This window comes from Pezoporus flaviventris, unplaced genomic scaffold (genome assembly GCF_033815535.1).
Source record: "Pezoporus flaviventris isolate CSIRO_AGI_PZ_B2104156 unplaced genomic scaffold, CSIRO_AGI_Pfla_v1 ptg000036l, whole genome shotgun sequence".
NCBI lineage: Eukaryota > Metazoa > Chordata > Aves > Psittaciformes > Psittacidae > Pezoporus > Pezoporus flaviventris.
This window is the reverse complement of record NW_026892584.1, coordinates 36,551,762-36,564,286: the sequence shown is the minus strand read 5'-3', so window position 1 is coordinate 36,564,286 and position 12,525 is coordinate 36,551,762. Positions and strand designations below refer to the sequence as shown.

General features: G+C 34.3%; 1 protein-coding gene across 2 annotated transcripts in view; it reads left to right on the top strand.

The window, feature by feature from the left end:
- Positions 1-12,525, top strand: part of ATG2B (autophagy related 2B) — a 46,838-nt gene that overhangs the window by 20,122 nt on the left and 14,191 nt on the right. Inside the window, exons 15-29 of one of the 2 annotated variants that reach the window (XM_061463937.1) lie at positions 339-612; positions 1,389-1,494; positions 2,560-2,752; positions 2,911-3,053; positions 4,185-4,342; positions 4,604-4,776; positions 5,055-5,202; positions 6,079-6,278; positions 7,139-7,219; positions 8,915-9,021; positions 9,306-9,398; positions 10,193-10,263; positions 11,259-11,335; positions 11,574-11,744; positions 12,243-12,384. In XM_061463937.1, coding sequence (XP_061319921.1) covers positions 339-612; positions 1,389-1,494; positions 2,560-2,752; positions 2,911-3,053; positions 4,185-4,342; positions 4,604-4,776; positions 5,055-5,202; positions 6,079-6,278; positions 7,139-7,219; positions 8,915-9,021; positions 9,306-9,398; positions 10,193-10,263; positions 11,259-11,335; positions 11,574-11,744; positions 12,243-12,384 — 2,137 coding nt within the window. Of the gene's footprint in view, positions 1-338; positions 613-1,388; positions 1,495-2,559; positions 2,753-2,910; positions 3,054-4,184; positions 4,343-4,603; positions 4,777-5,051; positions 5,203-6,078; positions 6,279-7,138; positions 7,220-8,914; positions 9,022-9,305; positions 9,399-10,192; positions 10,264-11,258; positions 11,336-11,573; positions 11,745-12,242; positions 12,385-12,525 lie in introns of both variants that reach the window. The other variant, XM_061463936.1, reaches the window with a different exon arrangement.

Below are 12,525 nucleotides of genomic sequence, written 5' to 3'. Positions count from 1 at the left end.
GGGTTCTCAACAATAACATCTGGAAAAGCAAGCAAAATAATCTGTGAGACATGGTATTCCTAACTGCAGTTGAGTATTGTTTTATTTCTCTCTAATTTAAGAGAGAAAGCTATTTTTTGAGATTGCTGATCTCTGCAAGTGCTTGATTTCTAAGTAGAATCTTAGCACCACCAATAATAGAATAACCTAAGAGTAATAATAATTGGTCCTGATATGTGTGCTTTATGTGATACGTGGAAAAAATATTTTTCATTTTTAGATACTGCATCATCAGAGCTTTTCCCGTAGTCACTTTTAGTGCAATATTGCTAATTAATTTTTTTCCCTTTGTTTTTTAGCATAAAGCATTTACTGAAGTTTTTCTGGATGATTCACATACTCCTGCAAACTGTAGAGTTTCAGTTCAAGTGACTGCCCCAGCATTAAATCTGTCTGTTCGCTTCCCAATACCTGACCTACGGTCAGATCAGGAAAGAGGACCATGGTTTAAGAAATCACTTCAGAAGGAGATTCTTCACCTTGAATATACAGATGTGGAATTTAAAACTGAGTTTGTTGGAGGGTCAACTCCAGAACAAGTTAAATTAGAGCTTACCTTTAAAGAGCTAACTGGTAAGAATGTTAACATTATATCAAATATTCTTTTTTGTTTTTCCAGATACTACATAGATGAGACAAAAGTCCTCTTGTGTGGATTAACACAGGAGTGTCTTTCCACCTGGATTTTGGAGCAGATACATTTGCTGCAGTTTAGTGTTGTGTACTAAATACCAGCACAAGGCAAAATAATACTAGAAAGGCTAACGTGTAAGGTGTAGTACTTGCATTCTAGTTTTTTAATATCTATCTAGTATCTCTGCTACTTTCTGTTATATTGTTGTACCACTTTGTTTCAATTTAGTATATCTCTGGGATCTATCATGATTTTAGAAGATTTGTAGAGGGTTATTACAGCTACTCAAATTAGGAATCTCATGTCTAGAAGAGAAGTGAAAGATGTCCTAAGTAACTGCTACTTAGAAAACTTTAATACTTTTATGCCTTTAATATCTTTCAAATTTGCAGCCTTCTCAGCTGATTTGTCATTCTGTGTACTTTTCAAGGCTGTGACATAATGTAGTGTTGCTATAAATGTAAATGCAGGTATCTGTGCATTGGAAGCATCTGGTTTTCTAACTGCTGCTGGTTAGAAGATAATCTGAAATAATTTTTGTTTCTAAAAATTGGTATTTCTTTTTTGGAGGAAAAGATGGCATTTACGTAAGTGCCATTATAATAGTATAGACAAAGTACCCAGTTGGACTCTTAACCTGAGGGGTGGGCAACCTAAAGCTAGCAATTGTCATTCCTGTGTTAATTTAAAAAAAAAAAAAATCTTTTCTGTTCAGGTTCATTCGAAGAAGATAATGCAGAAGCACCAATAAAATTTTTTCAAGTGTCTGGTGGCATAGATGGAGATATCACATCATCATCAGACAATTTTGACTGGCCTCGGTAAAATAATGTTATTTTCTGGTGTGGGTTATTTGGATTTTTATGAAGCACTCTTACTTTTCTAATTTTAATATAGACTGGCTGTGTAGTAAATGCTTTAAAATAATTTGCAAAGAAAGAACATGTAGCTATTGAACCCAGTTCTTTTTCTTTCTACATCTTTAAAAGTCTACATTTATGATAATCCAAGATTGTTTTCATGTATAGTGATTTCTGCATAGAATTGAGTAAATTTCAGTGAAAGTTAAATTTCTTGAAAGTTAAGAAACTTGAAACTTTCTCCTACCTTTTTTTTCCTGACACTTTACCTTTTCTGCTGCTTTTGCATTCAAGACAGAATCCTAAACAGACAAAAACTCAGTGGAATGTCACTTCAAATATTAATGTAACCTGATATACAGCTAATAATGACAGTAAGGATAATTAGATTGTGACTGAATTATTGAAGCTTAGATCACATGTTAGGCAATATAATCCTTCAGGAGTTAGTGAACAGAAGGACCTAACAGCTGTAGCATGTAATAAGATGTTTAAAGAGGCAATTTTAGGTTTGCAGCAAAATCTGCGACGTTTATTTTTTGCCACAAAATTTAGTAGCTTTATGACAATGTGTTTGGGCATTTTTCTGCATGGTTTTCTTTTGTAATGGTACAAATACATTTTTTACAACAGTATGTACATGTAATACACTGTGTCATGTAGCAGAGTGTTTATTAATAGCTGTTGATGGTCTTATGATACAAGCATTATTATGGGAGCGTGTTAGGCTTTTCAAAGGTCATGTAATGGTCACCTGGTGGAGTTGAGAAAAGCAGACACTAACCTCAACCTGATGGCTCTTTTTCCGCATCTCTCTGTGCCTGTAATTTTGATGTTTTTCTTAATGGTATCAATTTGTCTAATAAATTACATATTGTCTAACAAAAAAATCCCTGGTCTTTGAGCTATCTAGTCTATGTGTATTTAGTGGCTAGCTAGTAGAGCTGGGGTACATGTGACAGTGCATCAATATAAAAATTCCAGGCATCTCTAATGGCTTATTCTGCATAACTTCTTCAATGTCAGGATTGTATTGAAAATAAACCCTCTGGCTGTGCACTCTATTCTGGAAAGGATAGCAGCTGAGGAGGAAGAAGGTGATAATAACTTTCAAGAGGAAGAAGAAGGAGGGTCTCATTCTTTGAAGGATGTCTGTGATATTAGAAGACCAGAGCCTTCTCCTTTTTCTTCTCGTAGGGTCATGTTTGAAAATGAAGAGGTACTACAAAATTTTGTTACTGCTTTTATGCTTATGGTAGACAAAATTAATATTCTTATTACTTTATGCAAATCTTCTGGCTTCCAGTTTTGGTTTGTTGGTTTGTTCTTGGTTTGTTGTTTTTTTTTAACTTGAGCATTTTCTTTTTTTTCTTTCAGATGGTGATGCCAGGAGATGTAGTTGAAATGACTGAGTTTCAGGATAAAACAATTAGCAATTCTCATTATGTACTGGAACTCATGTTACCAAACATTCATTTAACATTACCAAACAAAAGCTTTTATGAAAAACTGTACAATAGGCAAGTATAATTGTTTTGCTTGGTTATCATGACCTGTACTTTTAGATATGTATTCATTGTTGATAAAAGCAACTGAATGAGCAGCTGTAGCAGGAATTCCCTTGTATAGTTTTCTAAGAACATTAAAGGCTATATAAATCTTCTTCCAAGTTAACGTCAGAGACACCACTGACATACCTGATCAGTGTCATAGCAGCCGTCTGCTAAAAAGTGTTCAGCAGATTTTATGAGCAAAGGGTAAAGTTAAATAGTCATTAGCTTTCAGTGACTACTTTGTTCAGATCTCTGTTCTCAAAGTTTCAGTTTGCTCTAATCTTTCTGACGTCTCATTTATAAATCACTGTAATTTATTTTTTTTAAAAGTTTCATTCATTTTTATTCTTTCCTTTTTATTTAGTGATTTTCCATCTAAAAATTTAGAGTTCACAAGGCAAGCAGTGGAAAAACCCCTAACGACCCAGTTTGTAAGCCTTATAAAGGCTTATGAAAATGTAGAGAAAGTGGACACAACTTAGAGATTGGCATTCATCGTTTATTTCTTCTAGTTTTCCGTCTGAAAATAAAGAAATGCAGCTAGATTAAATCAACTGAAAATATGTATTATGCTGGTCATTAGGTACACAGGGAGGTGCTTATCAATTTTAGCTTCTGGTAGGCATTACTTTACTTCCAAAGCATTTTTTCACTTCCAGAGTGTCAAAGCTGAACCTTTCATTAAATATTCTCTTGGTGTACTCATACACTGAATGTCACGTATGTCTGTAACCCTGACAGACACAAAGTCACTTGGAAGTAAAAGAACTATTTCCTGCAACTTGGTTGAAAATTGATGTGATAAAATAGGGTTTTGTCACCCTTCCTTCAACCTAGTGAGCTAATTCACACCTACTTATAGTGGCTTTTGTATCACTGTCAAATGGTAGACTTTGATACCTGCATAATGTAAGTACAGCAAAAAAAAGCTACTTTTTAGCTTTTACTGATTAATACATTATTCTTTCTTGTGCTCTTGAGCATTTTTTCCTTGTTTATAAAATCTGAAGTCTGCAAAGGAAATATTGCTTGACTATCCTTGTATTAAGTGGGAATGTAGTTATATATTTTGTATAATGATAATGTATTTCTTCCTAGGATCAGCAATGATTTATTGTTGTGGGAACCCACAGCTCCATCTCCTGTAGAAACATTTGAAAACCTTTCTTATGGTGTTGGACTATCTGTGGCCAGCCAGCTCATCAACACTTTCAGTAAAGACAGCTTTAGTCAATTTAAATCTGCAGTTCATTATGGTAATACACTTAATAAATCATGTAGAACTATAGTGATTCAAAAGCATAATTGTCTGAAGTGATGAAGCTGACAGTGGAAAGAATTTGTAAACTTAGAAGAAAGGATTTACTTAAACCAAGAAGAAAAAAACTATAAGATTACTGTATAATCAAGTAAAATAAGTGTGAAAATGAATCGTATTACTGATGGAAAATCAATGAGTTATTGGCATAATATGTGTACTAGCTAGAGAGTTAGATGTTTTTCGTTTTATCTATTAGATGATGAGAGTGGATCTGAGGAAGAAACACTACAGTATTATTCCACTGTTGATCCAAGCTATCGTTCACGCAGAAGGAAAAAGCTTGACTCTCAGAATAAGAGCTCACAAAGCTTTCTGTCTATTCTGCTAAATGTGACACATGGATTAGTATCAATATTCACAGATGTAAAGGTGAGACACTGGAGCTGAAAAATCTGGTCTGTTCTGATCATGTCATATGTACTATTTTTGGAAGGAACAAGTGCTTATAACAGTAATTCTGTATTCTTCATTTTTTTGTACTATAGACAATAATGCAATAAAATATTTTAGCAATTGTGTTTGCTTTACATAAACTAAAATGCAAGTGGGAAAATATGTATTGGTAGCAGGTGTTTTTAGTTTAGACTGCCTAATTGCAGCAAAGTCAGCAAGCAGTTGTTTTATCATTTCTATTTTTCCTTCAGCAGGATGATCGAAGTACACTGGAAGGAAAATATGGTGAATTCTGGTTGGAGTTCAACAGTGGTTCACTTTTCAGTGTGACTAAATATGAAGGCTTTGAGGACAGACACTATGTTTGTCTCCATTCTAGCAGCCTCAATTTATATCATCAAGGTAGGGGTGGGATTGAGGTGGCTTTGGGACTAGATTTGTGATAAGATGAGCTTCAAGTTTTTTAGGGGAAATGCTGTCTTTGCTTTCTTCCTTTTTTTTCCTCTCTCTGATAGTGTATCATTTGGCACAATAAATCTAGTTCATGACTAATGCTCCTAAATGGTGCAGTAATACAACTTCATGATAACTGTATTTACTTGGTTACAGTTTAGCACAAATTCTCCTTGGCAGCTGTTGGTCTTTAAAGGTAGTGTGGTTCTCCCACACGTTAGCTGTGCAGTCTGTTCCTTATTACGAAGGGTGTTATGAACATGTTACTGGTTATTCAGTTTTAGAAAGGTACAGGTTAGCAGTGGCTACTGTATGTTTCCTGAGTACCTACTTGTAGTTAGCAGGTGAATAATTTTAAAGTTCACTGTGTAGTTTATATGGCTGGCAACCCACATGTAGTTAAACCTTAAGATTTCCTCCTCAAATGTCTCTGAATCAGTGGTAGTCAAGTTAAAGTATTTCTCAGTGTAAGGCTTAATTACCGTGTGTCTAAAGGTTAACCTGGCACCATAAAATGAGGAGAGACATATTCCTATCTCTCCATGTGATCTGTAAGAGATTTCTATCCTTTATTTCAACTTTGCTATTTTTTTTGGCAAATAAAAAAAGCCCTATAGTCACATTGAATATTTTAGCTAAAACCAGGGTTTTAAATATTATATGACTTGTAACCTCCTCTTCACATTTTTTGTTTGTCACTGTGCATGACTAACTTTGATAACTAAAATAATTTTAAAGGTATTAAGCATAAAGAGGATTTTCCTTACCTTTTCATCAGTAACAGCTTTGAAGCACAAGGTAACTCATCCTAAAATTTCTTTGCAGGTATGGTAGATGGGGTTATCCCCTCCTCTGAAGTACGACTGCCCAGCACAATACGTCCCCATTGGTTAGAACCTACTATTTGTTTTTCTGAAGAAGATGGACTTAGTAGGACTACTTCAGATGGTGTAGGAGTGGAATGTCCAAGTATGCTGACTGTTGCAGTCAAAATACAGTCAGATAAAATAGAGAGCAATACAAAGGTTTGTGTTTTTAAATTTGTGCTTTTGTAAATTGAGTTATCTCAGTTTATATGAAAAAACCTAGATGTGGGTTTACAAGGTTTAGAGATGAAGGAACCGTATAATTCTGAGCCATTCATTCTCAAACTATAATTTTTTGTTAGAATCTTTTGGGTGGATTGTAAAATTTAAGTATCAGCATAATTTATTGGTTCTTCCAATGCTTCACTTTGCTGCTCACACTTTATTTTTTTTCCTAAATGCATTTCTTGGCCCGTTGAGCTTTCTTTTGGTTTTCTTTTGGCTGAGTTTTAATCTGGGGCAATAGCAAATGTAAAGAGTTTAAAAGCCTTCTGCTCAGCTTACTAGCAGTCTCAACTAATAGGCAACCTTTGCTTACTGATTTTGGAGTGGCACTCGTAAATGAGTAGTATGTTTGGCTTTGACAGTAGCATTCATTAGCATGGCTAAATGATGACAGACAGGTTTGCAGAGCAATCTAGAGAAGGAATCTGCAGACCAGCATAGTGTCGTGGGGACTCAATTGACTTGGATTTGAACAGCATAAGAAAGAACTACATTGAGTTGATACTCCTGGTAATTCCTGGTGAATCCCAGAATGAATGAAGAGGGATCCTTCCTTCCTGTCACCACCACAAAATTGTCATTTCTAAACGATCCTGTTGCAAAAGTAACACACTGTATTAGTCAGGGTTTTGGTATAATGAAGCAGGTTTTTTGAGTATTTAATCCTGTCCCAGTCCTTTCTTCTTTTCTAAACACCTGGAGATTGTGAGGGCAATAGGATGACTGTGTTTCATAATCTAGATGTCAGTTACATGTATTTAATGTAAACTAACTCCTGCAACTTTCTTGTGCAGGAATTTCTAGTTGCTGTTGGACTAAGAGGAGCCACCCTTCAGCACAGAGTACTGCCTTCAGGTTTAAGCTGGCATGAACAGGTCAGGTTGCTACAGTTCTTGACTATATCTTTGGTTTCAGTCTCACTGCTTTAACAGATGCTTTAAGTGTCAAACTAAACCTTGATGGAAAATCTTTGTGTTAGGCTATGTGTTTTATCTTACTCTGCTCTTAAAAATGTTATTCTTTCTTGTCTCTCTTTGAGACCATTTAGCAGTCTAGTCTTGCTCTTGAATTCTTACTTGTATATTCATTTGCTACAGTTCCTCCCATCATCTGAAATCTCTGCACTCAACACGTCAGGAAAGTTCTGGGATTTTTTTGAGGTCTTTTTTGTTGTTTGTTGTTTTTTTGTTTGGGGTTTTGTTTGTGTGTGGTTTTCTATGTTTTGGGTTTGTTTTGATTTGTTTGGGCTTTTTTGTTCTTTTTTTTTTTTCTTTCTTAAATTCGGATAGAAAATCTCAGTAGTCCAGTGTTACCCAAGCACTTGTGAAAAAACATTCTCAAAACAAATAAACATGTTACTTGCAGCACTGAAAGCATTTCTATATTTTTCCCTTCTGCTCCCCTAATTCCTCAGGTCCTGTTTCTCCCTTGTCTGTCTCTTGTTTTACATTGTTTGAATAGTAGTAATGGAGAAGAAGACTTTGGGGAAGTAGTGAGCAGCAGTTTACACAAATGATTGTAATGCAGACCTCTGAATTAGAGTTGTTGTACTGATACATGTGGGTGTGAAAGTATAGCATAGCAGACATAAGGGAGCCAATAGTACAATAGCAGTATAGTTTCATGTGCTTACATCATACTGGATTACAAATAGTGAACCCCGTCATTCAAGCCTATCCTGTTTATCCTCCTCTATGTATGGTATGCATTTTTATTGTACAACTACATGGAGCTGAACTTAGTGCTTTGGGCTGTTCTGTGTCACCACTTTCTTCTCAACTTGGTATTTGTATGTGTTCATGTTGCCTGCTTTATACAGTGTTGCTTATTTTCTCTGTGAATTATTGCTCAGTTTACATTACGTGAAATGCACTTGGGAATCTGTTTTGGAGAGGGAGGGGGAAAAATTGGCCAAAGAGAGAGATAGAGGAAATGATTAAAAGGCTAGCAGTGTCAATATGCCCCAGGCTTGAAATTTAGTGTAACAGATTTGAGAGAGAACTGTGACAGATCTTAAAAAAGGAGTATAGGGGTTTATTTTATGTAGTAATACATGACAAATAAACGTGTACAATGCATGTGTACATATTTCTGATTCTGAGCATATTTCCCATCCCCCCAAAGAAAAAGAAAGATAACTTGAAAATTACTTTAATGATGTACAGTATTACAAGAAAAATTGGCTTTTCAGATAAACACAAAAAACTAAATACACTGTAATAACTTCAAATAAAGCTGATTAAAGACTGTATTTGGGCAATGCTTTAAAAATGGCTTGTGAAGCATTATACAAGGAGCCACTTAGGCATCTGTGGATTGGTCTTTTCCAAACCTTTGAGGCTGTAGTTTGGATTTTGTGTATTTCACCGTGTTTACATTCCATGTTTTTCTGTATTCAGATACTGGACAAGCACCTTCAAATATCTGATATTACTCACCCCTTTTTCCTTCTACTAATCAAACATTTTATTGTCATACCCATTGCAGATGTTTTTTTTTTTTTTTTTAGTGTATAATCATTTAGTAATTTAACAGATACTGAAGTATTATTATGTTTTGTAATTTTTTAGATTTTGTATTTTTTGAATATTTCTGATGAGCCTGTTCTGGGATATAATCCTCCAGCTACAATTACAACTTTTCATGTACATCTTTGGAGTTGTGCTCTTGATTACAGGTAAATAAAATGCAAGTGTATGTCAGTGACACTGCAGCTATATATTTATTCTTTAGGAATAAATATATACACAACATTCAAGTTTGCATATTGTGAGTAATATGTATTTAGGGTTGTTTGGAAAAAGTCCTTCAGAGAACGTAGAATTACTTAAACTGTAAGCAATTTAAAGTAGGATAAGCATTTGCATAGGCCTGGGAAGATCTAGTTAGGTAGCCTATAAGGCTTTGATTGAACTTCTGAGTACAGAGTATTCATTTTTCTGTTTTGCTCTTTGTTGTTAGGCCCTTGTTTTTGCCAGTCAGATCTCTTCTTACTGTTGAAACTTTCAGCATTTCCAGCAGTGTTGCAGTGGATAAATCCTCTTCTACTCTCAGGTATAATTTAAATGATTGTGAAACATGGAAGTTCCTGTAAAACTTGTAATGCCTGTAATGTTTTTTTTTTAACCCAGGAAACATTCGTGTTGTGTAAACGGTCACACTAGTTTGCATCTTTTGCAATATATTGTAGGTAATACTTCTGGTTTATTAGGTTAATTTTTTTTTCTTTTTCCTAAGTTGAATTGCTTTCTTTAAGAGCTAGCAATTCTGCATTTTTTCAGAGGATTTAAGGATGTTCTGAAATGAAATTGTGCCTATTTTGTCAAATAGTGGCACCTTAAGATTTCTTAAAGATTTGTTACTTGGAGGCAGTTTATTAATTATGCATAAAGTGATTACTGAACTTATCTGTAACTTTTTGATAACTTTTCTTACAACTTTAGTTGAATATTCAGTCTGTTAAATCTGTTCTGATGTGAAACATCTACTAAGTTGCTTGTTACTACTATTGATAAAGCTTTATAAATCACCTTTGAAAACAAATGTGTCTGTTTTTAAAAAGAAATAAAGGCAAAAAAGGAAATAAGAAGTATTAGTTATATATGCTGAAAGCATTACTTTTTATTCTAGAAAGGATCAAATACATGAATTGAAATGCAAATATAACTAGCGATGGCAAAAATACCTTGAAGTGGTTAGTTACCAAGGGATTTGGAAATTATGAAAGGCTTACTTGAAGAGTTGGATTTAAGATATGCTAGATGTGTTAAGATTTTTTCTGTACTAATTTATTTTGTCTGGTGAATTGCATGTAAGTTCTCTAGCATATTTAATCTTTTATTTTTTAGGATAATTTTAGATGAAGCTACTTTGCATCTGTCTGACAAGTGCAACACTGTTACAGTGAACCTCCACAGAGGTATGTTTTAGGTGTGACTAATGAATTGAGAGCCTAAAGAAACAAAATACCAAAGTTATAGGCATATTCAACATTTATAAAGGTTGTTTGAAGAAGAGGTCTGAGGAGATAAGGAGAAACAAGTTGAATATGAATGAATAATGCAGTGTTGATAAAAACCTGGGTACTCTAGTTTGAACTTTTGGATGCAGTATGTCAGGGAGCAGCAACTTGCAAGTCTTCCATTTTCTTACTGCAGTTCCATAATAGGCATTTGAAAAAAAGCATATTTTTAAAAATCTGCAGTTGGCACCATAAGAAGTCTTCATAGAAGAGAGATCTCATTTTATGAGCTGTCTGTTCTAAAACCTTGAAATTGAAAGGTGTTATACGGCACTGAGTTCTAGGTTCTGCAAAGAATGATACCAACTTGATTTGATCTCGTGTAGTTACAGCCTTCAAGGACTGAGGAACTTGAACCAATATTTAACAAATTAATTGGAGAAATAACGAAATCCTGTGCCCACAAAAGTGTGTATTTAGCTTAACTAAGAGATCTGTAGCAAAGGACAAAGTAAAGATATGCTTGTTTTCTTATAACAAGGAAAAGGGGAATAACATATTCATGGTACTGAAAGATTAGTAAAATATGAAAATGTCCTCTCTTACTTAAACTAAAAAACTGCTAGGATGCTTAGTCACCCAACTTCTGTGTGTGTCTTTCTCTAACTCACACAGATGGGATAAGGATAAATACATTAAAAGATTACACTGCAGACAGATGGTGGCAGTGGGAGTGATATATTGGATTAAAAAGGTTTGAGTAGCTGAAATTTGAACTTGAGAGTAATCCTCATAAAAGAAGAAAATCAGAGATGGAAAAGGTTTTGGTAAAAAAGATCCCTTTTCAAGTTCATGCTATTTTTAATGGTTTAATAACCAAAAATACATAATATGGATCATGTTTGTTGTTAAGTCTTTTTTTTTTTTTTTTTCAATAACTCATTGTCTTTCAGATTATGTTCGTGTTATGGATATGGGACTGCTGGAACTAACCATTACAGCAGTAAAATCTGATTCTGATGATGAAAGAGTAAGTATTAAATCACAAATAAAACTAAAAGTAAAATTTCCATGACGGATTGTGATTTGAAAATTGCTTTATTATACTTAGAATCAAGGCAGGTTTTCAGTTTACTTGTACTATTTCTTTTAAGGTTTTTGACCTAGTCAAATAAATTAATTTAAAACCAGCTGTGCATTAATGCTATTTTCATGGAACCTTATGTTGATCTGAAGTGTATTCTGAGCGTTTTATTTTTGTTATCTAGACTAAACCACATTTTGAGCTGCATTGTTCCAGTGATGTAATCCATATTCGTACCTGCTCTGATTCGTGTGCTGCCCTAATGAACCTAATACAGTATATTGCAAGTTACGGTGATTTACATCCACCTGCTAAAACAGAGATTAAATGTGGAGTTAGCAAGCCAAAAATGAAGGTATAAAATGGCAAAATAATATCAACTTATCTTGATGTTTCCTTGGTAATTAAAACATTAATTATGTTTTAATTTTGATGTCCATAGTCTATTTCCAAAGAATATAAAAATTCTTGTAAAGAAATTAACAGATTTATCTAGCTTAAAATATATTTGAGAGTAAAATGGTGACTTTTTTTCTGCTTTGGTCACTGCTTAATATTTTAAAATATTTTGTGCTGTTTATGTACTTCACTTTATTCTTATCTAAAGGAGGAAATTCCAGGACATATATATTCTGTCCAAGTGCTTTGGTGGTTTAAATACCCTGAACCATAATGTTGTAACCTACTTTATGAATCATCTAGCTTAGAGTTTCATCTCACTAGATTATTTATAAAGTTCAGGTGTGACTTCTTACACTTTTAGATGTGTGTGAAGCCATTCTAGCAAAATCTTATTCAGAATGCAGTTGCAGTTGTCTTTAAGATGTAAGTATATATAGTGCCTCTCTTACAGGTAGAGACCTTTAACCAACCATCTTCCCATGGACCAGGCCTTGCTGAATCAGAGCAACAGATTTTGCGGGATTTGATGAGTGATGCAATGGAGGAAATTGAGACTCAACAGACTGCCTCTGCTACGAAACCAGAGTCTAATGGTAAGAATCCTCTGGAGGCATAAGTACACACAAAGTACAGCCTTTTTGGAAGGAGAGAGATATTGAAAGTTTTCATAGAATAGAATCATAGAATCATAGAATGGTTTGGGTTGGAAAGGACCTTAAGAGCATCTGGTTCCA